At 39.7% G+C, this 27,044-nt stretch overlaps 1 protein-coding gene across 1 annotated transcript in view; it reads right to left on the reverse strand.

The window, feature by feature from the left end:
* Positions 1-21,446, reverse strand: part of LOC104402483 (disabled homolog 1) — a gene marked incomplete at its 3' end in the record, with an annotated part of 87,128 nt that extends 65,682 nt beyond the window's left edge. Inside the window, exon 1 of the mRNA XM_010010370.1 lies at positions 21,380-21,446. Coding sequence (XP_010008672.1) covers positions 21,380-21,446 — 67 coding nt within the window. The remainder of the gene's footprint in view (positions 1-21,379) is intronic.
* Between the last annotated feature and the right edge of the window lie 5,598 nt (positions 21,447-27,044).

Raw genomic sequence — 27,044 nt, forward strand, 5'->3', positions numbered from 1 at the left:
GTAATGTTTAAATGCATTTGAATTGTAAATACTTAAATGGCAGCAACATCAACAAGCACATCTTAAGATAGAATCACAGACTGGTTTGTGTTGGAAGGGACCTTAAAGCTCATCCAGTTCCAGCCCCCTGCCACAGGCAGGGACACCTTCCACTAGAGCAGGTTGCTCCAAGCCCCTGTGTCCAACCTGGCCTTGAACACTGCCAGGGATGGGGCAGCTTCTCAGCTGGATGAGGGCTTCCTGAAGCAGAATGGGGCTTCTCTGGCACCCTGTGCCAGCGCCTCACCACCCTCACAGGGAAGAAGTTCTTCCTAATGCCTAATCTCGACCTCCCCTCTGTCAGGTTAAAACCATCCCCCTTGTCCTATGCCTACATTCCCTTGTCCAAAGCCCCTCTCCACATTTTTTGCAGCCCCTTTAGGCAGTGATAGCTGCTCTCAGGTCTCCCCAGAGCCTTCTCTAGGCTGTGTAACGGTTTCAAGAAACATATTTTACTTCCCCAAACACAAAAGCAAAGTTTCGTGAAGAATCTAATAAACAACGGGCATCCCACTATTTCTTCTTTTACCACAGCCGATTTTATCACGGGCACACCTTAGTTTCCTATGATGTTTATATTTCAACAAACAGTTAAAACCCAAACATTATTGTTTGTTTTCTGTAATTATCCACTTTTCTACTCAAGCAAAACTTCATGAATCTCCATTTAGTTGTCACTTATATTTGGAAAGAAAGCTATAATAGATAAAACCAACAACAATAAACCGACCAGGCATATCAGCACTAACATGAAATGGTTCTGACTTGGTTTTTCCACAGCACTAACAATCGTATTTCAACTAGTTCTAATTAGGATGGAATGGCCAATCTTGAAAAACAAACACCATTATATCTTAAAGTCTTAAAAATTACAAAATCAAACCAATTGCAAAAATGTATTTTCTAGGAGACACATTTCTGTACTGAAAAAGTCTCATTTCAGCTAAAAGGAGATATAATTTATGGTATTATCTTGGTTTGGTAACTTCCTAGAGAATTTCTGCACTGATTTCAGCAGATCCATTTTGGAACAACTGAAGAGCTCAGCCCACCACACTAAATGTGCAAAATCTTTAGGTCCAGAGTCCCCAGAAAATTTGTCTTTTCTCTTATTAGTTTCCCACAAATATGTAATCATCTTGTGGCAGTTTTCTTGCCTACTTGAAATCTCACCAAAGATGAGTCAGCCTGGAGCTAAATGAACAATACTGTGCTTCAGATAGGATCCAGACAGAATATGTTTAGTAAACTGTCTTCTGATGAATCTACTACTTCAAAAGTCAATTGAAAGCTGTGATTTTATAGCACCATGTTTATTTAACACAGAAAAAACTAACTATCAGCAAAGATCTTTATCTTGTCCAGCCCAAACTTATTGGATGGAGGGTGAAGATTAAGGACTCCTGCTCTTTTCAGGCAGGTTTTTAGGTATTTAAAATGCATCTCCATCTCACTAAATGATTCCAATTTGCAGGTTAGATTTTCCACTTAACTGGAAAAACAAATGGAAGCTGTCAAGAATACTGCCTGAACAATATGTTGGTGTCTCCCTGCCCAAGCTGACTTATGCTGCTGTATTTGTCAGTAACTCTCATTCCCAAAAGAACCTGCAGGTGTTTTCAGCAAACATATTCAAGCCACCGCGAACGAAGTTCAACCCACTCTTCTGCTGGCCTTATGACAGTGATCTCCTGGTGATGCAAACCAGGTGTTGCTGCTCACAGAGAAACCTAAGCAAGAAAGGTGGGACTGGTTCACCTTCCTATGCATCTATAGCCATCACCCACGTGACTTTTAGTAACATTCTTGGTTATGGATGAATCTCTGTGGTCATGCAGTATTTCCAGTCTAATTATGGAGCCAGGACCAGACACTCTGCAACACAGCTGTAACAAACATATACCTGCACCTATTAGAGGATAAAGGCTTGACTTCATTTTTAAGACAAAATAGTAATCTTTTTGCCGGAATTTCAGGAGTTCCTGGAAACAGCTTCTTCCTTTAACACAAAAATCTTATTCCCAAAGCGATTAAGATTTGTGTGCCCAATTCCATAAAATCCTTAAGCACGGAGAAGCCATAAACACAAGGCTGGTATGACAACCCACTGAAGCCAGTGGTGACCCTAGCCAGTAAAAGGAGCAGTCTGGACAGCAAGAAACTAAGGCACTCAGCCAAGATACCTTCAAGTTATTCAATATTGATTCAATATTAAAATCCTCTTTGTTCTACTAAAGTCAACATGAAATATTTTTATGTATGTTGAGCCTTATTAAAACCTATTATTCCTTTTAAAACAAAACTTAATTGAAACTAGCTCGAAGAAGGAAGTTTCATTTATCACAAAGTGACATTTTGTAATTAAAATACAGTTCAGAACAAAACGTTTAGCTGCAAAGGCATGAATTCTCCCTTCTTGACTGTTGCTGCCAAGTTGCTATTATTATGAGGGGGATTAAAACTGCAAAACTGGCAGTTGCTTCTTTTCACTGAAAATCAACCAAAAGGAAAACTGAGATTATTTGCCTAGAAATGGCTCCCACCTTCTTCTTCTTTTAAGGAGGTGAGGCAGGCCAGACATGCAGTGCTATGACCATGTACTCCGTTCTGTGGGGCTGGTTCAGGGGTAACGGACTAGTGAAAATTAGTAAACCAAATTAACAGCAATAGCCAAGAACAGACTACACACCTTGTCTGTGTCAACTACTCAGCCCTGAAGGCTTCTGTAGTAGGACTGCTTTCAGCCAAGAGCTTCACCAGGTGAGACAAGCTCCTTGCCTGTGTCCCACTCTGCAGCATGAGCCCTAGGAGCCACCCATCTGCAAGATAACAGGTCAACCCAACTACTGGCACCTACCGTATGGGGAGAGGGAGCAGAAAAGCAGCTGTACGCTTGGACTGCAATCATGCAAGGTCTGACAGGCAGCATGAGATTGGTGCCAGCCACGTGTTTTGTTCTTGACACTTTTGAGGGGCAACGTTGGAGAAAACTCACAGGAGAGCAGGAATACAGAAGGAATAATGAGATGCCTGCAGCAAACTGACTCTGGATTAATACCAGAAAACATATTGTGAGGTTTAGATGGTCCTTTAATGGTACTCAATGTCTGCATCTCTTCAGTTCCTCAGTATTGATAGTTGCCTGTTCCTCCAGACAGTAGCTGATGGCTTTGTCATCACAGAAGTGCTTTCAAACAAGACATTCCCTGTGCTCCTGCCAGTGATGCCCCCCCGCCCCCCTCACTGTGGATCCTTTCCTCACCATATTCTGATTCCCTGGAGTTCCAGTAATCACTTCTCTATAAAATTTCACTAGTTATCTTTGCTAATGTGGAAAATAGAGTAAAGAGAGTACAAAAGTTGATCCTCAAATAATAAGTAAGACATGAAACCATTTCTAGAGGTTACTGTTTTGTTCAATACCTTCTGAAAAAGCTGTATTTCTAAATAATTTCCACTATTTAGGGCAATCCTGATCCTCTATTCCTTCCCCCTTCTTAGTCTTCTTTCCTTGAAAACTTCATTTTGGGGTCAGCTCAGCCTTTAATGAATCAGTTGCTCCATGTGACTACCTCTGAACGTACTCACATGTTACCCTACCCAAATCATGCAGGCCAATCTGAAAAGCAGAATTCCAATTGCAGCAGATAAGAACTGGAAAGAAGCATCAGATTATGTACAGCTGGCTACAAACCTGACCATGCCTGAATTTCTGTACGTGGGTCTCTAACTAAATACTCAGGATGGTTTTAAATGCATTGAATCTTTTGGCATTGTAGGCATGAAAACTGAACATGGTGCACATGAGCATTGCCATTTACACTCATTTCTTGTGCCTAAAATGCTGAGATGGCTCTGCTTGTAATAACTATAAGCTGTTGTAAGCTGGAATCCAAAGCTGACTGGCAAATTACTTTGGGATATATCAAGTCATTCATTCCTTTTCCTAAAACAAAATTCCAGGTGCTAGGAACATGTCTGCATCTACACACAGCAGCAATAAATACAAACCTTCCCATGCAGGCTTTAAGCCAAAAATAAAAGGAATATGATGTGGTTTCAAAATCTGACAGTGAACTTGGAGTGATGAAAACATTCTTAACACCCTCACAAAGTGAGCATGCTCCTAAGGCTTTCAAATAGGTTAATACCATGATTATAGCATTTGCAGATTTTGCTATGGCATGCTGCTCCTATCTCCTTTCATACTTAGCAACTAAATGACTAAAAATGCTTTTGGTACAAAGGTTAAGTACATTAAAGAGGAGTTGTATGAAGCTGTAGCCACACCTCCATCTGACATGAAATAAAATCTGCAAGATACAATGATACACTTGATATATCATTGTGTAACACTCTGAGCATACTTAATATATGCAGAGCTATCCAATGCTTTTGGCATAATCTTGCCATCTTTAACCCTGCTTACACATTATAAGGTTTTTTAAAAGAAAGCATTCCTCTGATAATACAAGCAATCTAGTGCTTCAGCTTAACGTAATGACTGTTGGGATTCACTGCCAGCCTTCACACCAGGCTGTGATCTGGTTCCCTTTCTAAATTGGTACGTGAAACATCATCATACTATCTCACCTCTGGTGAGAACTGACCCATTTGTGCTTACACTGGGACAAGGCTGATCCAGCTGGACTCCAAACTCTGTCATCTAATGGCTGAATTCCAGATTCAAAGTCGAAATTTCCATGAAACAGAAGTGTTTCCTCAACAATTGTGGCTTAGAATTAACACTGCTATTAGGCTTGAGGTGAGTGAACTAGCTAAGTTAACATAACTTGGTAATTGACATCCTGATGAATAGAAACATTTACTATGAAATTTCAGACCTCAAAGCCCTTAATACACAACAGGTCAAATCAAAGTCCTGCTCTAAATGCTGGCAAAGTTACTTTGAAATGTGATGCCCTCTGAATATTTTGCCTTGGTCATACTAGCACAGGTATATTAATGTTTTCCAGACACAAAAGTCTGGCTGTCTGAATACCATATTCCAGGGATATGGGTAGCTTACATAGCAGCACTGGCAATAGGGAATTGGCTGTATTATACACCTACTACTGGCAATTAAAATAATTCACTTGTGCGTAAGACCAGTAAACTTATTCTTTTAGGAGAAAATATCCAGCTCCTTTTTTAAAATCTGGGGTTTTTTTCCCCCCTTACAGATCCCCATTTCTAAATCTTTCAGCTTTTCAGTTCTGAATAACTTGGTTAACAAAATTAGTATTTATAGGGGTTTGAGTTTAATGCAGGCCAATAACCTTGAATATTTTAAAACAGCAAGAAAGAAGCTTAACCACACATTTTGGCAAGTCTAAAGAGACATAATTTGAAAGGTATTTGTAGCTTGTGCCTCTTTATTTTCACATCTCAGGCTTTTAGAACCTTTGGTCTAAACCTGAAGGGGAAAATTTTGCCTTTCAACTAGGTTACTTCAAATGGATATTTCATTACTAACCTTAGAGAATTCAGTCTCCTCCAAACATCATCTGCTTTGGAAAAAGAAAATCAACTTGTGTTTGGATATAATTAGTGTAGTAACAGAAATGAGAAAATCTGGCCTGGCGAGGTTCTAGGGTGTTAACAAAAGTTGGTGTTGCAATGGTTTAATCTGCTGAAGATATGCTGCATAGAACGGAGCATGAAGAAGGGACGGAATAGGTAATACAGATCTCACTGAGTTCATCTGATGGTCAGTAAAGTCACATGAGTTTCAAGTCACATTTCTCAAGGTATCTCCACATTTCTGTAGAAGCACACTAAAAGATGCACCTTTGGTATCCTTCCTCCCCAGCTAGCACATTTCTCTGCAATTCAGCAGTGGAAAACAATGTCTAATATGCAGCATACAATTTAATACAATATATTCTATTATTCTATAAAAGTCCTCTTTGATAATTCCACTCAACGCTGCAGCTCTGACTTTCTTCCTCTTCTGTGTTTGCCAACAATCCTAAATGAGAGTTTCTTGGGAAGAAGAAACTTCACCACACTCATCTCACATGTTCTTCCTGACTTTTGAACTCCAGCCTCACAAAAACTTACTCACAAGGTTATTCCACACTTTGTTAGATCTTAAGTGCTTAACTGCTGAAGATCAGATGCTACATTCTGCCTTGTGTTACCAACAGGCCATGAGACTCAGGTCCTACAATCTGCAAGAGACTGTGCATGCCACTGCAGAAGAAAAGGAAGGCTGCCATCATTGCCTTCAACCTACTACAGACGTATTGCCATGAGCCTGATACTTTGCTACAGAAAACAGTTGTGTTCGTTGTTACACAAATGAGCTTTCTCATTATGAAATGCTCAAAAATAGATTAAATGCTGCTATGACCTTCCTGGAAGCTGAACTTTGAGTAAAAGGTGACAACAAACTACAGTTGCTTTTCAATATTACAGGGCTTCAAATACCCTCAGTTGAGAAAGTTTTACTATAGAAATTAGATTCCAGTAACAAAAAGTCTTCCAGTCAAGCTACTTGTTAGCAGTGACATCTTCGTATTTGTTTGTCTTAACAGATGATCATCAGGCAACAGGAAATACATTTCATAGTATGTTTATAAAAGTTTTTATTGAATCTTCAAATTTGCATCAATCGCTTCATTATGAAATGGATCCAAATCTTCCCCCTAAATCCTTTTTTTTAATTGCCTTTTAAGAACTGAGGAGTTTAATATAAAGACATGAAATAATTCATATAAATACACAGTAACTTCACTTACGTAATATTCCTGTATCAAACTGCTCTATGGACATTTAGTCCCAAATGATTGGTTCCACCTCAAGATTAAAAACAAAATAAACCAAACCTCCTCTGTGATCTTCATAATCTTTTCAGTATATTGGCAGTTTATGCATGGAATAGAATATGAGGAATTACTGAATTAAGGAATTACTGCAGAGTTTACTAGATTTTCAAGTATATGGGATATATTTACTCTGTTTGCTGAAATGACCATGTCCCTGAAAAAGGTTATGAGATAATTTAAAATGAATGAATACTGAAATTAATATTAACATCCTAAACATTTTTAAACACAATGAAGCTTCACTGCTTTCACAAGATAGAACCCCAGGATCCTTATTGCTCTCTTAAATATCTCTACATTAAAAATCCCCACCCATGAACCTACAAATAAGCACTAAAGCAGGCTTTCAGGTTGCTAGAACCCCTTTCAAGCTATTTTTGAACACCCAAAATGTGTTTCTTTCATTGAAGTAAGTGGTCTAGCAGCTAGTGGGACCACCTACACTTGCCTGGTAGGGGAGGACACAGCCTAAAGAGAAAGAAGATAAACCTGTAGTATCCTGCACCTCACTAACACATGCACATACAGATGAGCTGCAATGTATGGGCTTTTCTATCATTTTAACCAGAGTTAGATGATCTCTAACAAACCTCCTCTTAGTATCACTAAACACTGTCCATTCCTCTTCTTTCTAACCCTGTGGCCATGTTAAGCATTTGTATCTTAACCAACTTCTTCACAACAGCTGCAATCTCAGTCTCTTCTCACCACTTGTTCCTCTAAGTTCAGAAAGTGCTGCCAAAACAATCTCTCCTGAGTACTGCTCTGACTGCACCCCTCTGAAGCCCTGCACTGATTTCCAGTCATTCAGACTTCATTTTAAACTTATTGTTCCCTTTCTCCAACTAAAGCTTGCTCAAAAATAGGATCCACATTCAAAATATTCAGATTTTTCCTGTTCTGGTATTCCCCAAAAGGAAAAGGGAACTGCAAAAGCAAACAAAGAAGGAAGAGTCACAGAATACCAGGTTGGAGGGGACCTCAAGGATCATCTGGTCCAACCTTTCATGGAAAAAGGACAGTCTAGAGAAGATGGTTCAGCATCCTGTCCAGCTGGATTTTGAAAGTGTCCAGCACTGGGGGAATCCACCACTGCCCTGGGGAGGGTATTCCAATGGCTGATTGTTCTCTCTGTGAAACATTTTCCTCTTGAAAGAATGAAGAAAGTGGTGAGACGCACATATAGGCCAAAATGGTCCAGGGTAATCACCAGAGCCATCACCCCCAAAATCATATCCCACAATCCACACAAGGGTCAAGCACTTCTCCCATCCCTGTGAATGGGAGGGATCCCCAACTCCTCTCACACAAAGCTTCTCTTCCTGAAACATTATCTTGCATCTGAGGAAGTTTCCTTGATGAATTATGGAACAGTTTGGGTTGGAAGGGACCTTAAGGCTCAACCAGTTCCAACCCCCTGCCATGGGCAGGGACACCTTCCACTAACCAGGCTGCTCAAAGCCCCTGTGTCCAACCTGGCCTTGAACACTGCCAGGGATGTGAATAGAGCCTTAATTAAAAACAGTTTTTCTCTATTAAAAGTTCCTCTGTTAACACACCTGCTCATTTTGCTGAAAAATATCCAGGAGTAATTAGTGAACACTTGCAGGTTTTATGTCCTTATTTAATTCTCACATGAGCCAGATTTGTCTACCTTTTTACGTCTACCCGAGTACTTTACTGAAGCACCACTACTACCTTGGATTTTGTGACTATTTTCTTTCCAGTTCATTTCATGTTTCTATGATGTGACCTTTTGCAAAAGCTATTTATTAATCTGCTTTCTTAAAATCATTCTAATCCGTTCTTAAAGCAAAACCACAAGAAAAACAAAACAAAAAAACTGCTTTTTTTTAAAAAAAAAGTAGTATATATTAAAAGAATTTTTCTCAGATGTAAAGAATTTCTGTCTTCTGGTGCTTCCATCAATATCTGTGCAGTCAGGTTTGGGTTGAGGTACCATTCAGACAAAGCAGGCAGCTCCTTCTTGACTGTCAAGCATAGAAAGCAGCACCAGCCAGAGCACATTCCCTGACCACTGTCCTTCCATTCACTGAACAGGACAAAGGTCTCCGGGAAATAGCAGTATGAGCTCAGCTCATTAAAAACTGTATGAAAATGTATATCCTGAAGGGATGTTAAATTAGGCTTACACAGGCAACTTTGAGTCTGTGCTTCCTTAGAATTTTAGTGCTTAACCTTTTAGCCCCAGCATTTCTTTAATGCAATTAAATATAGAGGTATAGATATAAAATAATGCTTTAGTTACAGTCTAGCGGCGAGAAAGAAAGAAAATAGGCGAGACTGATAAAGAATTCTGTGGGTAGCTTTCATTCTGCTCTCCAGTCTCCCCAGCATTGCCATCTTTTTGACATGCTCACAACAGTAGAGGCTGTGTTCTTCCACAGCCAGTTTTACTCACAAGGGCTAATAACACCTTATTTTTAAAGAGACACTTCAGAATCTGTGCATTCTGTTAAAACCTGCAGTCCATAAATGTCCTGCAGTAGTATATACAGCAAACACTAAACACACATAGGTAACCCTATCAATGTTAAACTTAAGCCATGATAAGGTACAGTGTACACCCAATTTCCATGACGCATTTAATTCACTTTATGTGACTTTGTACATCTCAGTTCAATGTATAACTTGTGCAGGCAACACAAGGTATAAAGGAAAATATTACTTTGGCCAACTATTACTGATGTTTTTGCCTTCCGCCCAGTTAACAGCATGCTAGTCCACACTACTGTGATGTGCAAATATTACCCTCTTATTACTTTGATGGCAATTTTACGTTTCAAAATGAAATTAATGGCTAACTTCAAAAGACTTACTAGGCTTAATTTCATTTCACTCCGTGAATCATCCTTTTCACTATACTGTTAATCTAAAAGAATCAGAGGTGTAATTATAGATCACAGATTAGCTGTTCAACATTTGGTAGTAGCTAAAATGGGGCAGATATTAAAAGCAAGTTGACTCCAGAGAAAGCTGCTCCTCACGTCACTTGTAGAAGAGACTGCTGTGAAATGTTAATATTATGAAGTCAAGGCTGGAACTTTCTGTGCCTCTGGACACCTTTGCAGGGCTCTCCCATCGCAGGACATGCTACCACTACTGAAACCACTGCCAAGAGAATCTCCCACCTTCCCCATCTGCATTCACTGAGCTAAGGTAGGAGGACATAATGGTGTCCCAGGAATCCCTCATTAGAAGTCATCTCCTCCACAGGTAGGACAAAGTGAAGTGCAGAGGCTCACATGTTCTACACAGCCACATAGCGGCCTCCCAAAACACTGTCCCACAACCTGGGAGTATGCGGATGACTTGAAGCACCCTTTTGCCTCCAGCACACTCTGTATCCTAGGTCAGGACTTCACTGCAGGCATGCTCTCCATTCTGAGCCTGCACAGGAGCACCAGGGAACTTCCAAGTCAGACTGGCTGACACATTGGAGAGGTCTGAGTGTCAGGCACTGAAGCAAGATGCTGAAATTCTGAGGGGCCCACAGGTTCAGGTGACAAAAACCAGAGGAGCCTGATGTTGGGAGGGACAACTAAGGGACAAACTGGATGTCTTGCATCACCTATGGAGAAAATGGCAGAGAGTGTGTGTCCACTAGCAAATTCCATACCTGACCAGCCAGAGGGAAGGAACAGACTGAGCCATCTGTGTTGTTCATGTGTATATTGGCGCTGTTTCTGATTATTTGGGTGCTGCTAAATGCTCTGCTCTGTGTGAGGTGATGACTGTTTGCAGTGTATGTACACAAACCTATTCGGAATACATGCTCAGCTTTGCTCCTGCCTGGAACCGGATACACCAAACCACAACAGCCATCTATCAGGCTGGGAGAGAATGAGCCCCCTGGGTCCTGTAGCCCACCAGACTCTCAACTACCTCTAAGGGAAGGTGCTGGAAACATGATCATGTTAACATCTTTGGTTCCATACATACTGACTTCTGCGTTGATGGAGCAACAGCTTGTTTTATTCCCTAATGCAAGCATCAGAAAGCAGACACAAAGCCCAGAGAGACCACACATTATTTGCACCTTCACTTCAAACTTGAGCTACTTGGAGCAAGGAAGGGTGGTTTCACACTTGGCAACCAAATGATAATTTGCCCTGTTTCTCCTGGTTTTATCGCAGTTTTGCAGCAATGAGCAATGCTGTCTCCAGGAAATGGAAGTGAAAGCTACTCTGTTCTTGTCAGAATAATAATGGATATTGTGTTGGCAACTGCCTTCCTGTGCTGCACAACAGCATGAATAAAAGGAATTGGGAAAAGCCAACAGTACTATAGTAAATAAAGTGTGTAAACTCACCTGCTTGTAAATAAGCGATAACCTTTATTGTCTGGTGTTTCAGCAGGGCAACAAGAACAGGGTAAACACCATGTCTAAATCAGAAGTGTGTCAACTCCAGTGATCCTCACCTATAGAGGGAGGTTGTGGGGGGAGGCACTAGCTGTTAGGGAAAGTCAAAGTAGGAATGTGTGGCTTGTAAGATGTCAGGAGTGCCTCCATACATGGGTGTACAGACAGCAGCAGACTGAAAGATGGCCTCTAAATCTCAGATTAGTTCAATGCTGGGATATTAGCTTTGGCCTCACTGTTGTTATTAATAGAAGAAAAGATAACAATAAGCAGTAAGGGTTTTGTTCCTCTCAGCTTAGATTCATGTAGAGTTTCTATTCAGAGACGCTACACAGGTTCAAGCAGGAAGGACTCGCCTTCTTTCATGGTCTAGGAAATGGATCATCTTTGGGAAATGCCTCACTGCAGAGTACCAACTATGAAACATGGTGTAGCCCCTACCTGTGATGAGCCATTAACATGCCCAGGCAGCAAGATGGATAGAGGTTTCTGCAGCCTGAGCTTTTGGCTAGCAGGATGCAAAGCAATTGTGGTGTGAATGATACCTGAACACTGAATGAGAAAGTACTCAAGACAGGAAAAGGTTTCAGAAGGTGGTCCCTAATGGTGGAGGTCTTCAGTGAATAGATGCTGAGTACCAGTAACTTTAGGTACTGAATCTTTCTGAACTTCATGAAGAACCCTGTATTTTAATAAGCAGCAAACACTCTTAACACTATCAAGAAAAGAAAGTATTTGTCAGTTAACCCCACAAAACTTAGCAGGATCATAGGTGCATAAACCATCATCGGTCTACCATTCCATTGTTCATGATTTTAACATTACAGGCACCAGGAAACCAGCAACAGAAACAACTATGGCAGGTGAACAATTAAAACACTTTAAGTACACAGCATGAGTTCTTCCCTTGGCAGTTTTGGTATGACTATTGTACATCACCACCTCTCTGCTCCTAAGATGCAGGTTTACCACAGTTTCACAGGGTCCAGGACCCACTTACAGAAGCTGGTCAACCCTTGGCAATGTCTCCACATTCACTACCCGGCTCTGTCAGGCTCCAGAAATACACAACTTCCTTTGTACCCAACACCTACTTCATGCAGGACTCCAGGATTCTACACACATCTTTTGGGGGATATTACTGGGGGAGCAAAGGTGCCAAAAAGGCCTCTAGTTTCTCCTTCCCTGCAAAACCAAAAGCTGCTCACACTGCAAGGAACCTTGATTCTTTTTCATATTCACTATGCCTGCTCAAAGTCCATAGATAGACATCAAGATCTGGTACTTGCATTAAAATACACATTGAAAGAATAGTAAAGAAGAAAATAGAACAGTTAAGTGCATATTACACACCATGATTTCACTATGAATAGTTTAAAAACCTGAAAAAGTTATTTTGCTTTTTATTCAGCCTTTTGTTTTCATACAAAAGACCCACACAAACACATTATTTAGTTAAACTAAATATATTGTCACATCTGCAAAGCCAAGCAGAGAAATGCATTTTTCCTGTCTTTACACTAACACTAGCTATTATATATAACAATGTTTAGTTAAAAATAATACAAATAACATGTAATTATTTCTGAGGACATGTTTATCTCTAAGAGGAATTCATTTTCAAGAGGAATGTTATACTAAACACCTTCATCCGCTGTGCCATTGGACAGCCCACGTACATTACATAGTACATTACCTTTATTCTGGATGGCAAATGATGTCAATATTGATTTTATAGCTAAAGCAAATCATCAACAGGGATCAGAGCCACATCTTTTCTCCAGTCCCAAGGAGCACAGTGAATAGTTATCACAGGGAGACTAAGCCTATTACTTGGCCAAATTCACCACATATTCTTTGAGCTCTTAAAGAGGAAGACGCCATGGCATGGGGAAGATGTCCTAAGACATGAACGAAAGGCTTACAAATTCAGCCACAGTATATTCCAAAAGGCTATCAACTCTGTGGGCAAGTTTTTCTTAACAGTAAGTGATCGGTATTCAAAAGGTCTATGACATTAAAGATCAAGGACACAGTTACTTTTCAACTAAAGTTTTTATGACTAATTTACAATGGTATTTAGCTAAACACTTCTGGGTTTGGCTGCTTATATACCAAACCAAACCCTGCCTGTTAGGGACTGTAGTGATAGGACAATGAGTAACGAGATCAAACTTAAACAGGGGAAGTTCAGGTTAGATATGAGGAAGAAGTTATTTACCGTGAGGGTGCTGAGGCACTGAAACTGGTTGCCCAAGGAAGCTGTGAATGCCCCAACCCTGGCAGTGTTCAAGGCCAGGATGGTCGGAGTCTTGGGTGACATGGCTTAGTGCAAGGTGTCCCTGCTCATGGCAGGGGGGTTGAAACTAGATGATCTTAAGGTCCTTTCCAACCCAAACCATTCTGTGATTCTATGTTTCCTTTAACGTGTGAAGGAGAAAGCGTGGAGCAACATACAAGTTGACTAATGAAATTACTGTGATATCATTACCGAGAAGGCGAGGCATACTGGTTAGAGGACAAAATAAGAAACAGGACCTTCAGATTACATATCAGACTCTGCTCCGATTTGTGGTGTCATCTTCAGATGGTAACTGAGAGATCAGCACTGGCTTTTGTAGCAAAGATTTAGCCACCTTTGAAATCAATTTACATTTATCCCGTATGTACACAGGTCATGAAAGCTCACTGCTTTCCGTAAGTTATGTAAGATTATAGAAGTTTTGAGGAATTCTCCCTACCAATATGAAAAAGTATACACTGCAATAATGTTGGGCATTAATGCTGAGTGTTACCTGTTTATTTCAGGGAAAATTGGTGAGCAGTTTAATGCTTCCAAGATTGCTGGAACCACCCTAATATCCCAGATCTACTTGTCTCTGATTTCTCTTCAGCAAAACGGTAGCATTTATCAATACAGCTGATACCTCTAATGTGTAATTTACAGTGAGTAACACTGATGTATTTTATTATTACCTGCAGAATTTCCCATAATGTCAATGGAAAAAGCAAAATGCCTTAGAAAAGTAGAAATGTTCAAATGCATGGAATGCAATGCACAGGCAGAAATTTCATTCACTGATCTTATTAGGCAAGCAAATATCTTTGAATGAAGAATGATATAAAAACATTATCATCAACATACTTGCCCCTGTCGAATATTTCTATGTGAGCCACATTAGGAAACTTCTACTAATCCAAACCTCTAGAGGCATTTTAGGTACTAATCTGGATGAATTAGGTCACTCACTCTTGCTCAGTTACACTCATTACATGGCAGAATGTTCTTCCCTGAACTCTCTAACCAGAACTTTTCATTCACAAAGGGTCTAATACAAATTTTGCTGAGAGTCTTTTCAATGAGTGCAAAAGGAGAAGTTGTTTCCCTGAAAATTAATCTATTTGCCTGTTTGGAAGTTCTACCTCTTTACCAGCCACAGCCCCTCACTTTATCCATATTTCACCTGGATATGGTTTAATAGTGTAGGCTGATGAAGTCAGCAAGGGCTGAAATGGATGTATAAGTGATCCTCACCCGCCATTAACCAACACAATTCCTAGCGTACAGCCAGCCTTGGAGCACAGTAACACCCACCTGTATTTAATGACTGTTACATGAGTCAAATCCTCTGTGGAACATGCATTGCATTAAGCTCCTAATTACTAGTTTCAACTGAAATGCTTTGATGATTGCTAAAATATTGAGAAATTATAACATAACAGAAGCTCTCAGGAAATATTCTTAACATCCAACAGATTACTGATTCCTCTGCTGAGGAGCAGCAAAGGAACAAGAGCTCCAGTCTTAACTTAGGCAGACCTGTCTCTCCATTAAAAACAACAGTAAATGTTTTAACTGTAACAAGAGACAACATCCATCACCCCCAAAGAATCCTTCAATTAACACAACGGTGGAACCCCCCTTGGTTGAATGTGGTATTTAAAGCAGAATTCATGCGCTCTCTAATTTATGATAGGTTATTGGATAACTCGTGTTAATTATAGCTATACAATGTCAAAATTAATGATTTTCCCACCCTCTTTCAACTTGCAAATGAATTCATAACTTATATCAGGACTCAAAAGATGTGCAATTAATATTGTCAGTAACCACTTCACAAAAGAGATTTGTTAAAGGCAGGCGTGTGGACACAATTAGTGTATCAATTAATGTTGCTGTTACTTGATCTATAAATTATTGAAAAGCTCATAACCACTACATGGAAACAAAGCAAATCCACTCCCTGACAATGAAATAAGCTCCTAACTGTGTCCCTCATTCATTACTCTTTAGATTATACTTGAATTTTGCTGGATTCCATGAGTCTTAGCTATGTAATCAGGAAAATAAATGAACCTCTACCAATGTGAGAACTTGAAATGCCTCATTACAGTGAGGATGCTTTAACTGTTATTAGCTGATCAGAATGTTAAAAAAGGTTAAATAATAATAACAATGACCAAAAAAAAAATCCACTGTCATTGTTCATAGCACCTACTAATTTCAACTGAAATTCCCAACTAGAAATGAACCTATAAAAACTGTATCAAGATTTCTATGTATCAGCAGAATTGTAACTTTCACATCAAGCAGAAACCTCTGTGCCACTCTCAGATTCAGCAATGATTAGTCCAAAGATCAGATTCAAATGAGGTCTAAGAAACCCAAACCAAGACTCGGGCAGCATTAGGCACCTATGATGAAAACTGAAAATGACACAAGAGAACCTTGTTTAAAGGCTACTTATCCCCAAAGGCTTTTAAGCTAACTAGGTACCTCCTGTTTGATCTTAGTATGAGTAGAGTTTTGCTTCTGGGGATGCAAAGGTTTTCCTTTAGATAGTTAGACGGACTCCAGTCTCTCATTAGAGTTTAAAAGACCCAGGAAATAGATGTGACTCTGCCAGAGGCTGATCCGACATACGTGAATGGTCCCTGGAGCCACTGCACTCCTTTTAATTAGTAGTCAAGACAGTTAAAATGGGACACTTAAGCTTTTGGCCATTCTTATCCCGAGAGGACCAAACTTTATCTTCTACCACCAAGAAAGCATTACCATGCTCTGCTGGTGCAAGCAGTGAGAAGACAACAGCTCAGGTGGAGACACAGCACATCACACCCTCTCTAAATTTCACCCTCCTACCAGCTAGATACAGCAATCCTGGGCTTGGCTGTCTGCCTCCTGTGATATCCGTTTCCAGGCACTGCAGTGGAAAACTATTAAGAAAGGGAATTTCACCCCTGGGGATCCTTAGCATCAAAGATTGTTTATGCTGACTGTCAACATGCCTGAGCTCTTCTTTGTATCTCGCTTCCATTTTTAAAAGTCCCTGTCATTGGGAAAATTGACTCAAAAGTCTGACTATAGGGGGTATAATGAGAGATGATTTAGCAAAAACACCTGAAAGCTTCAAATAGAATAATTACAGAATTTAAGTGCAGGAGGAAGAAATGAAATCCCTAGAAAAGTCTCCTCGCTGCCCCCAAGAAGATGCAGATTTGCATTCAAGTTTGGTACCTAGCTCACTTCTTTACTGACCTCCCATTTCAGGTTACTTGTTTAAGTTAATTTTGCAGGAATGGATTTTCCAAGGCAGTTATGGGTGTGGATCCAACATCAAAGCAACACATTTACCCCCAAAGAGGTTTCCAAATCAATTTTAATTCCAATAAGCTCAAGTAAATGTTTTCAATTTGATCCAATAATCCATAGAAACCTATAAAATGGCTTTTCCGCCATGTACTACACAGCAAACATGGGCTATGCTTCCAACAACTCTGGCTAATAAAAGATTTTAATTTCCCATCCTGAATGGTACAAACACATATTTTTTATTCACCACTCAATGAATCAGATGACATAAACAAATGAAATAAAATCAGCCTTTAAAAGCATTATTTAAATCATTAATTCTCTACCTGCTTCTTAAAGAACACACAATTTTTGTCAAACTCACCCAAAAAATCACCAAAAAATGTCCTAGAACAGATTTCTGAATCTCCTGAGATTTTTGCATCATTTCCTTTTAGAGAGCAACATGAAACCTCTTTGGGGTGTCTTTTAAAGTTTGAGCAAGTTTTCAAGTAAGGTAATTACAAGACTTACTAGTAGATATCAGTCAAGAGTGGCATGAAGATTAGGGCTATAGCTGGATGGCAGAAATCTCCTCTAATAGCATCAAGTGCACAGTAAGCTATTGTAGAAAAATACATTGTAGAGAAGAGGGCTGCAGAGGTCGGGGTGAAATATGGGCCCTCAACTAGTAAGTATCTTCACAGTACAGGAAGCAATAAGAGACAAACTGGAGAGGAAGGGAGGTGCTCATCTCATCTTTGTTTTCAAGTCGGTTAAAACTCCTACCCTCTCCTGGGAGTATGACCAGGTAGTATTTCTAGAGCCTGTCAAATTGTGGATCCATCAGATCAATACTCACTGAATTAAAGGCAAAATTAGTACTTGATTTTTTTAATAGCCTATTTTTAAGATTATCCAGGGTGATAATGTTAACATACAAAATTACGATCTGATATTATCATGGTAATATTGAACTTCCCTATAGTACATTAGAGATTTGCAGCTGCAATTCTACTTAAATTGCAGAGTGTGAGAGGATTTTGTAAGTTCTCATCCCAACCATAGTAACAATCCTTTAGTGTTGGAACAGAATACTGTCTTGCAAACCAACTTGGGTGACAATAGAGAGAGACTGAAGAGCTGATGATAACTAGAAAGCTTATGGGAGTAAAATCACCCTGCCTGTTGAGGAAAGTTCTAATAACTTCCTGTAAGAGAAGTGCTTTGCATATGACTACAGAAAGAGGGAAGTGTTTCCAACACATAAAAGAAATACTCAGTAAAAGCTGTAACTCTGCCGGAGCATTAATGTCATTTGTCCCCTCTGCAGCAGATATCAAATTCAGCCCTGTAACCCCAAATTCCATAATCAATGCAACAGAGCCTAAAAGTAGTTCTAAGAAACCATAAAAGAACTTTAAACATACATCCTAACCTTAGGAATTAAGCTTTGTATTATTTCAACACTTCAAATAAGAAACACTACCTTACTATATCCTTCTACAGAAAGAGAGCACAATAAAGATTGAGCTGACACTATACAGAAGACTTAGGCTGAGATCAGGAAAGAATGCTTTCCTCCATGCTCTACCTCCACACTTAATCCCCATCCCCTTTCAGCCACCCCAGATCTTCAGCGTGGGATAGACATTCCATTAGGAAGTTATTCTCAAACTTAATGCTCTTTCTCGCACAGTGTTGGGAACTGCAGATGGCAAGAGAACCATAGAATCCTAGAATGGTTTGGGTTGGAAGGGACCTTAGAGACCATCCCATTCCACCTCCTCTGCTGTGGCCAGGGACACCTTCCACTAGAGGAGGTTGCTCCAAGCCCCTGTGTCCAACCTGGCCTTGAACACTGCCAGGGATGGGGCAGCCACAGCTCTTCTCTGGGCACCCTGTGCCAGCACCTCAGCACCCTCACAGTACAGTTTTTTCCTAATATCCAATCTAAATCTCCCCTCTGGCAGGTTAAAGCCATTCTCCCCGTCCCGTCCCTACAGGCCCTTGTCCAAAGCCCCTCTCCAGGTTTCCTGGAGCCCCTTTAGGCCCTGGAGCTGCTCTAAGGTGTCCCCTTCAGGAGCCTTCTCTTCTCCAGCTGCCCCAGCCCAGCTCTCTCAGCCTGGCTCCAGAGCAGAGCTGCTCCAGCCCTCGCAGCAGCCCCGTGGCCTCCTCTGGACTCACTCCAACAGCTCCACATCCCTCTGGTGTTGTTGCCCCAGAACTACCATTCTGGGTAGATAACACAGCAGAAGAGGCTCCTCTCTGCTGTGAATAGAAATGGTTGCATGGCTTTTGCAGAAGCACAAGAAAACCTGATTCACCATAAACACACTACAGCTGAACTTTCTGTTTATAAAGCAAAGACTAATTTCTTGGGAATACTCTAATCCATTGCATAATCAAACTCATTGATTAATAACATTAGAAACCTCATGTTAGTGCTTGTTTCCTGTCACCGCTCGCAGTTAATGAACTTGGGCAAAAAAGGAAGGAAAAGAATTCCCTGTTTTTCACATGTCCATCATTCACACTACACAGATGAGGGCTCATTGGTGGAAATACAGGCAAATACATACGATCAATGACAAGTAAATGAGCACACCAAGTTCCCTTTGACTTCCATTATGTGGGATTTGAATAGCAAACACTGTCTGAATTGTATACCTTGTCTGTATGAAGTATTCACAGTACCACAAGGCCTTCAGATGGCTGGATGCAATAAGATGCACACGGAATTGCACATACAGTACAGAGCAAGATTAATTTTGAAGATGAGCTACTGCTTTACACTTGTCCCTTCCAGTTCTTCAGATACTTGTACATGCTGCAGGGAGCAATGATCACTGCCATAGAATATATTTTATACTCCTTCTCAGCAGTAAAGGTAATTCTCAGAATTTCCATTTGGGGGATAGAATCAGATTTTATGCAGAGAAGCATTCAGTTATTATGATTTATGAAAATGCTTTTACAAGTTGGATGCTGAATATTTTATTAACATAAACACCGAGTTCCAAAAACAGTTGTTTGCTGTCTTCAAAAGTTTCACCCTCCAGCAGAAGAAATAACATAGGAGACACATATCAAAAAGATGTTATCTGTATAGCAAAGAACTGACATTTTCCAATTTCCTGCCTGCCCCTAAATACCGAATGATCATACAACCAAACCATCTTTACCTTCTTACTTGCCTTGAACATCTCTCAGATCACATTCCATTTACATAAAAGTGCCCCTGTTTGTGCCCTTCCAAACTACAGCTGTTTTATCTTAAATGAATCATCTGTTGCTTGAGAGTCTAGGCCTAGAGCAATCATGATTCTAAACCATCTTCCCAAACAAACACTTAAATTTCTTACATTGATGTGTCTCTTTAAAAACTCCAGTATATAAATTTCTGAAACACAAGCTATAAGCCAACACAAGACTCTTGATTGCTGTTTGGTAGGATCACTGCACTAAAAGGTATAGCTGCCCAGAAGTGGAACAAGTTATCCAAGATGAGTAAAATTTGCAACACACACATGTATTAGCAAAGACAAGAACTAGGTTTTGTCCTAAAAAATGTAACAAATCCACAGAAGTAAATGGCTAAATTATTCACCCACAAAAAGAAGTAGAACGACAAACTGAAAAGCTGAAAGTTCACATCTTGACGCCCCAAGTATTAAAACTATTCTGTTTTACTTCTTTATTTTGAGCAATTCATATTAAATTTGTTTTCAACCTCAATTTCATTATCAATATCGGTCAACAGCAAAAATCAAAGAGGGCTACAGAGGACAACATGAATTACAACTAGAATTCAAGGTCTTTACCCCCAGGTTCATCAGTAATTAAAACCATAAGCAACAAAGATATGAATAAAAATCTCAGGACAAAAATCCCTACTAAAGTCTCTCAGTACTCCTATTCATAAGCACCAAATTCATATCCTCTCATTTCTCATGCTTATCAGTCCAAAGAAGTGCCCTACAATCTGACACAAAACTGTGAATAGAAATATGAATGCATCCAACCATGCATTTATTCACAGCTTCTCCTTTAGTTTTACTCCCCATTTATATTTCCTTTACCAGATCACCATTAATCTCTCTATAGATTGTTACTGAGTTCTCTGCAACTTCACAAAGTGTCAGTAAGATTCAACCTCCAGTAACACAAAGTGCATTTAAGCTCTGGTTAGTTCAAAACAAGGTAGGAACAAATCAACAGAGGAAAAATAAAAACATTCTCTTTTGCCAGAAGTAATATTTTAAATTGTATTTTCCATTTGTGAAATAATTATAATATACATAAAAAACAAAAAAAAAATAATGAACTGTAATAAGTTCTTTCTTACATTTTAAATGTATTTCAATACGATGTATTTTTAGTGTCAGAGAATCAAATCGTATGTTCCAATACCAGACTTCCACTTGGCTTAACAAAGTTCACTTTCACTGAGTGAATAGATAACAGAAGAATCACAGATGCAAAAAAGGTGGCTGATACAGGAGTTCAAATACAGTACAAAATAAGTACAAATAAAGAGAAATGAGTTGCTACCTTTCTTTTTGGAGTCTTTCTTTGTGCTGGTTTTAACAGCCACTTGAAGTTCTGTCTCAGTTGACATCCTATATCCTTAGTCCTCTTCACACAGATCCAGGATCTCGGTCAGGCTCATTTAGAACGTCTCTCCAAGAGAATAATTTAGCCTTTCAGATACTATACCCCAAACAGTTCATCTCATTCACTCCTTTCAAGTGCTGTTAAAGAAGGAAACAAAAAGTAACAATCATTTTCTGAGATTAAAACTTAACAAAAACCAAAGCATTGCCAGCTTACTGAGGAAAAACCTGTGAAGTTTTCCAACTACAGAGTCAACTGCCAATAATTTTAGATGCTTAAACACAGTCATCTTGTCCTGTTTGAGATGTTTCAGTATACCTGAGATGTCTTCGCAGTATAGAAACACAACAAAGCATACAGAAGACGTGTATTTCTGGACCAGCAGCTGGAGGACAAAGACTACGCTCCAGGAAGTAGCTGGAAATGCCACCAAAAGCAAAAAACTCTGCGAGGACTAGATTCCTAAATGCAACAATTCCAAGGAAAAAACGTACTGCCAGATAATAAGTTCAGATTTTTACTCCTCAAATGCTCTTTCAATGCTTTTGCTGTCCTACTTGAACAAAGACAAATGAAAAATAGATTCATTACTCATACTGAGAACATCACGCTTTGCCACTCCTCTTGCTTATGATAATGATTTTAATATAAAAGAATCTGCCTCCATGTAGACAAAGCTGTAATTCTTAACAGTCATCTAGTAATTTTTCTTGGAGAGGACTCTGAAAATACAGTTAATTAAGTCTACGAAACACAAACAGGATAAGGGACAAAAAGATAACATTTAGGGAGCAAGCTACAGCTTTACATAAGGTGTTTTTGTTGGGAGATACGTAATGCACTGGCTGTGAACCCACAATAGTCACTGCAGAAATGTGCTGGAGCAAAGGGAGGGAACCAGGCTGCAAGTAGGACTGGGAATATATGGACTGTGGAGGCACAGAATATACAAACAACAACCACCAAACAAAGAATAAACCATGACTCCTATTCTTACTGCTGGTCCTTCTTGCTTTGAAGGATGAGCCACCTACTTCAGCCAGTCTGTTGAGGGCAGAGGGCCACACTGTCCCAAAGCCATTTATCACGATGTACCCTCCCTAAATGCATCTTCTTATTGCCCTTTCTTTTTGTGAAGAAGTTCTCATTATTAGCACCATTACAATGAAGTCCATCTGGCCTGTCTGAACAGCTGCCCAGTTATTAAATAACTACTTAATATAGATATTAACCCAGCATATCAGCTGGTTAGCTGGCAAAAGATTAACTACAGTTATAGTTATTTACTAATGTCCCTTCTTTGTCATTTAAGAAAGTAATACACTGCAAACATTGAAATAATTCTGACAGTTTAAATCACTTTTCACAGCGAGGGCTGTGAAGCCACTAGTACTTTCCAATCCAGGCTCTTTTAACATTTTTAAATGCTGCAGTAACATTACACTGCCATGCACCGTCTGAAGTGATTTAATATTGCTGAAGTGTGTCAGGGGCTTTCTTTAATAAGCTCTTCCAATTTGTATGTGTATTATAGAATATTCAAAGATAGCTTTTCAAAATCTGCAGAACTGAATTTGAAATACAAAATTCCCTGTTCCTTCTATACGGAATGTGAATAAGTGCCATGATGGCAAGAAGGGGGGAAATAAAGCAACTAACAAACTGAAGTTGCTGTGCTTGCCGCATACATGTTTTTGGAACACCTGCATGAACTAAAAGCATTTTTATTGACATTATTAGTTAAGAAAACAGGAATAAAAAGAAGAAAGCAAATAAAAGTTAATCAAAGAGAGAAACTAAATAAGGTAACAGCCCCAAAACAGACAAGCTCTCAGGATCTGAAGCGCTCTTAGGTCAGGTCTGTAGACAGGCAGATGTCTCTCCCCCAGGCACGGTCAGGGTCGTACATGATACACAGTGACCACCGGGCCTGGGAAAGGATCCACACACCCAATGTGCTGTGAGGGAACCACCTCACCCCATTGTTGATGGAGCTGCTCTTTGCTTACGCTTGAAATCCCCCCAGCAAGGAGGAGGAAAGCGCTGCAGAGAACAGATGTCCCTCGCAACCCCCATTCCCTCACCCTCCCCCTGCACACAACCCAATTTAATAATATTTAGTTTTATGGCACAGTAGGGATGCGTTGGTCTTTACAGCTCAGTGGCACTTACTTAAAGCATCCCTCGAGTCACAGCTGGATTGACAGTGTATTCTTCTAGAATTTGGATTTATATTAACCTAAAGCTTAACTGCAGAACTTTACAATAAGCACTAACATTAACCACTTAACAAAAGGAAAAAATTTACAATAGGTCCATTCTTAAAACAAAACAAAACCCCAAAAAAAACCAAAACCACAAAATACCCCCAGGGTCAAGAGCTAAACAAGTTTTAATATCTCACAATTGTAGCTACAAAGCATCAAGAATGTAATCTCCTATTGACAGCTACTTTCAACACGGTAGCTGAAACAGTAGCATCATGGCACTGAGTATTTTAAAATAACAACATATGACCACTATCTCAGTTGAAACTCTCCAGAAAAACTATAGCCCCTCGAGGCTATCCCACTGAGTAATATTTATTAAATAAATGCATGTCTGGTTTTGGACAGGTTCACATATTGATTTACTTTAAAACTTAATCAGGTCATACTTCTGAACAGATCCTTGAATAAAGTAATAAGTATCTTTGTAAAGGAGCACATAAACGTCTATGAGATGCAAGCTATAGTTCAAACTGAATCTGCTACAGGGACAATTCCTCCAAAAGCACAGGTCTTTATGCAAGCTACATTAGTAAACTTTCCTATGCTGTCCATATTTCAGCCGTTTATTACCCAGATGAGGATGGCAGTCAATCTGGTCGTCACTGTAACAGCTTTTATTGTCTCCTCCAATCTAGGTCACCGTTGTTAACTACTACCGTCTTCCAACTGTGGGAAGTACTGCAGCATGTGTTTTATCAATGAGATGCTATTTTCTTTGATCAGTTCTGCCACGTTTCTCTCCCAGCTCTAAAGGCAGAATTTTGCTAGCTGCATTTAAAAAAAAATCCATCATCTTACACGTATCTTTTTTAAAGAGCTTCTTGTGTGCCTTATTACTGTTCCAGCCACAATGTTATGTGCATGCCTCAGCTTTTCCTAAAGAGGATTCACAGCTCTTCATTTTAACAAAATACTGACATTTTCTGCCCCCTTATTATGTGACTACAGCAGGAACACACAATCAGTGCATTTGGGAATTAACCAGCTTTTAATTCCAAGAGAAGCCTTAAGCCTGCATTCTGCATTACTCCGACGCTGCCATAAAACCTAAAGCCTTAGTGAAGAAATATTTCTGTAAATTCACTTTGCAGTTCGGATTAACACCAGGTTGGACCTTTTATGTGCAGGGAAATTACTCACACGTTCCACCTACTTCCCCCCCTGCATGTCTAAAACAACAATTTCTGTCAAATCATTTGTCTTTTCAAGCACGCTTGAGCGAGCTCATGAAGGGGTTATTAGGCGACTTCCCCTGGCCCGAGTTATGAAGGAGGTCAGACCCGATTGTAATACTTCCCCTCTGGGTTTAAAATACATGAATTTATTAATTTTCTTCAGGGCTTCAAAACTTAAGAAGTTCCCTCCCCTGAAAGCAATTTCCATCTGCTATGTAAAGGAAAAGCAGTCTTAGAAAGGATTTGTAACTAAGCCCTGGCATTCCCTAGGAATTTAAGTTCTCCGCAGCCCCAAAGTGGGATTTGACAAGAGGATGGTACCTCCCAAATGCTGGTTTGACAAAACAAAATCTCCGCTGCCATCCTTAGCCCTTGCTTTTATACCTCTAAAGTCTTGCAATTAATTTCCTTCCCTCCGAAGCACCCAATATAACCATCTGTAAGGGAACACTGATGCCCATGATTTTGCAAGTGTTAAAACCCAAACATATTAAAAGGGCAAAATGTGAGAAAACTCTTTTAAAAGGGCTGTGATCCTGGTGAATGGAAAACAGTTCAAGTATGAAGGATTGCTAGCCAGGGAGAAAAATGTTACTCATCAACTTCTCATCTAACCCAGAGAACTTTGATGGGACCGCACAAAGACAGACGGTGGAAAAACCCTTCATTGCCATCAGTGCCCTTATACCCCTCAGAGACATGAGGCCATGGAAACCCTTTGAAACTGCTCACACTATTTTGTACTCATCAGGTCATTTCCCTAATGGTCAGGTTTTGCGCACATCCTACTTGGTATCAGTCTTTTACACAAGGAACTACACTAATTCCAAACTGCAACCCAAGGGACTGCTCCAAAAGCCACTTATATACTTCAGCTAATAAAGCCTGTAAGTAAGAATCAGAAAACAAGGAAAATTAAGTAAAAAAGAGCACTTAAGATATTGACACAGAGGAGAAAATGAGGAGGAAAAGAAAAGCAAACAGGGGAAGCTGTGTCTGTATATACTTCATTAAAGCAAATTCTGTAACAATGTGGTTAGCAGCAAAATCTAAGCCAACTCATGCATTAAAACTCTGTCTGGCCTGCAAAAGAAAATAACCTCTGTTAAGGCTGCTGCATGTGCCCAGTTCTTCTTCTCTAGTTTTGTCATTTGTCCACAGAACAGCATAGCACACTATATTTAGTGACAAAGTCAAGAGAATCTCTTTTAGAGCATCGTATCTCAATCACTGCTTTTTCCTACAATTTCTTTACTGGTATCCCTGTAGCCTGTAATGGTGAAAGGAAGCTTACTGTTCATGCACACGAACTAAGATCCTACACAACAATTCACTCCCTCAGCAGACAAGTGGAAAGCCAAGTGGCCTGTAAAATTCTTGGGATTCCCCCCTACAAATGGCAAACACTCCTCTGAGACTGGACATCCTATTTCTACCACCTCCCTAAGCTACACAGTTTACAAAGACTTGCAACTGCCTCCATAGTCCATACTCAGTTTTGTTTGCTCTAAAATGAACAAGTGCTCCCTTCCACCTCTGATTTTCTATATATTAAGATAAAGGGAGGAGATTTATGTGCTTTATTATGCTGTTTGTACTATGTCTGTAATGAGATACCAGAATGATACTTCCCAATTAACTCTTTATAATTCTTCTGACACCAGAAAACTACTTTGCACTCAAACCATAACATTTAACTTCTTTTTATGTATAATATTTATAAAATACTCCCTTTACTTCCTGAAAACAAGAAGCTCTTTTAAAAAAAAACCCTACATGTAACTAAGGCAAACAAAACATTTTATTAAATTTATTGTGGCTTACAATATGCTTCATTATTCTATCTCTAGGGCATGTTTCAGGCATTCTACCCAGTTCCTCACATGGTGTAAATAGCATCGTTGAAGCTGATTTACCACTAGAAGAGCATCTTGGCAAAAAATTGACCTATAAAATATTTCCAAAGTAAGATCTTTATTAGTATTACAATGACAGCAGGAATAATTACTAAAATTCCTCCTGGACATCACTCCATATAGTGGTGAATACCACACTCCACCTCACCAATTATTCACCAGAAGTGCTGTGAATTTCCTACTTACAGAAAATGCTGACTGGATTAAAAAGATGCTTTTCAGAGGAATGAATTTATTTCAT

Source organism: Nestor notabilis, unplaced genomic scaffold, assembly GCF_000696875.1.
Source record: "Nestor notabilis isolate BGI_N333 unplaced genomic scaffold, ASM69687v1 scaffold10932, whole genome shotgun sequence".
Lineage (NCBI taxonomy): Eukaryota > Metazoa > Chordata > Aves > Psittaciformes > Psittacidae > Nestor > Nestor notabilis.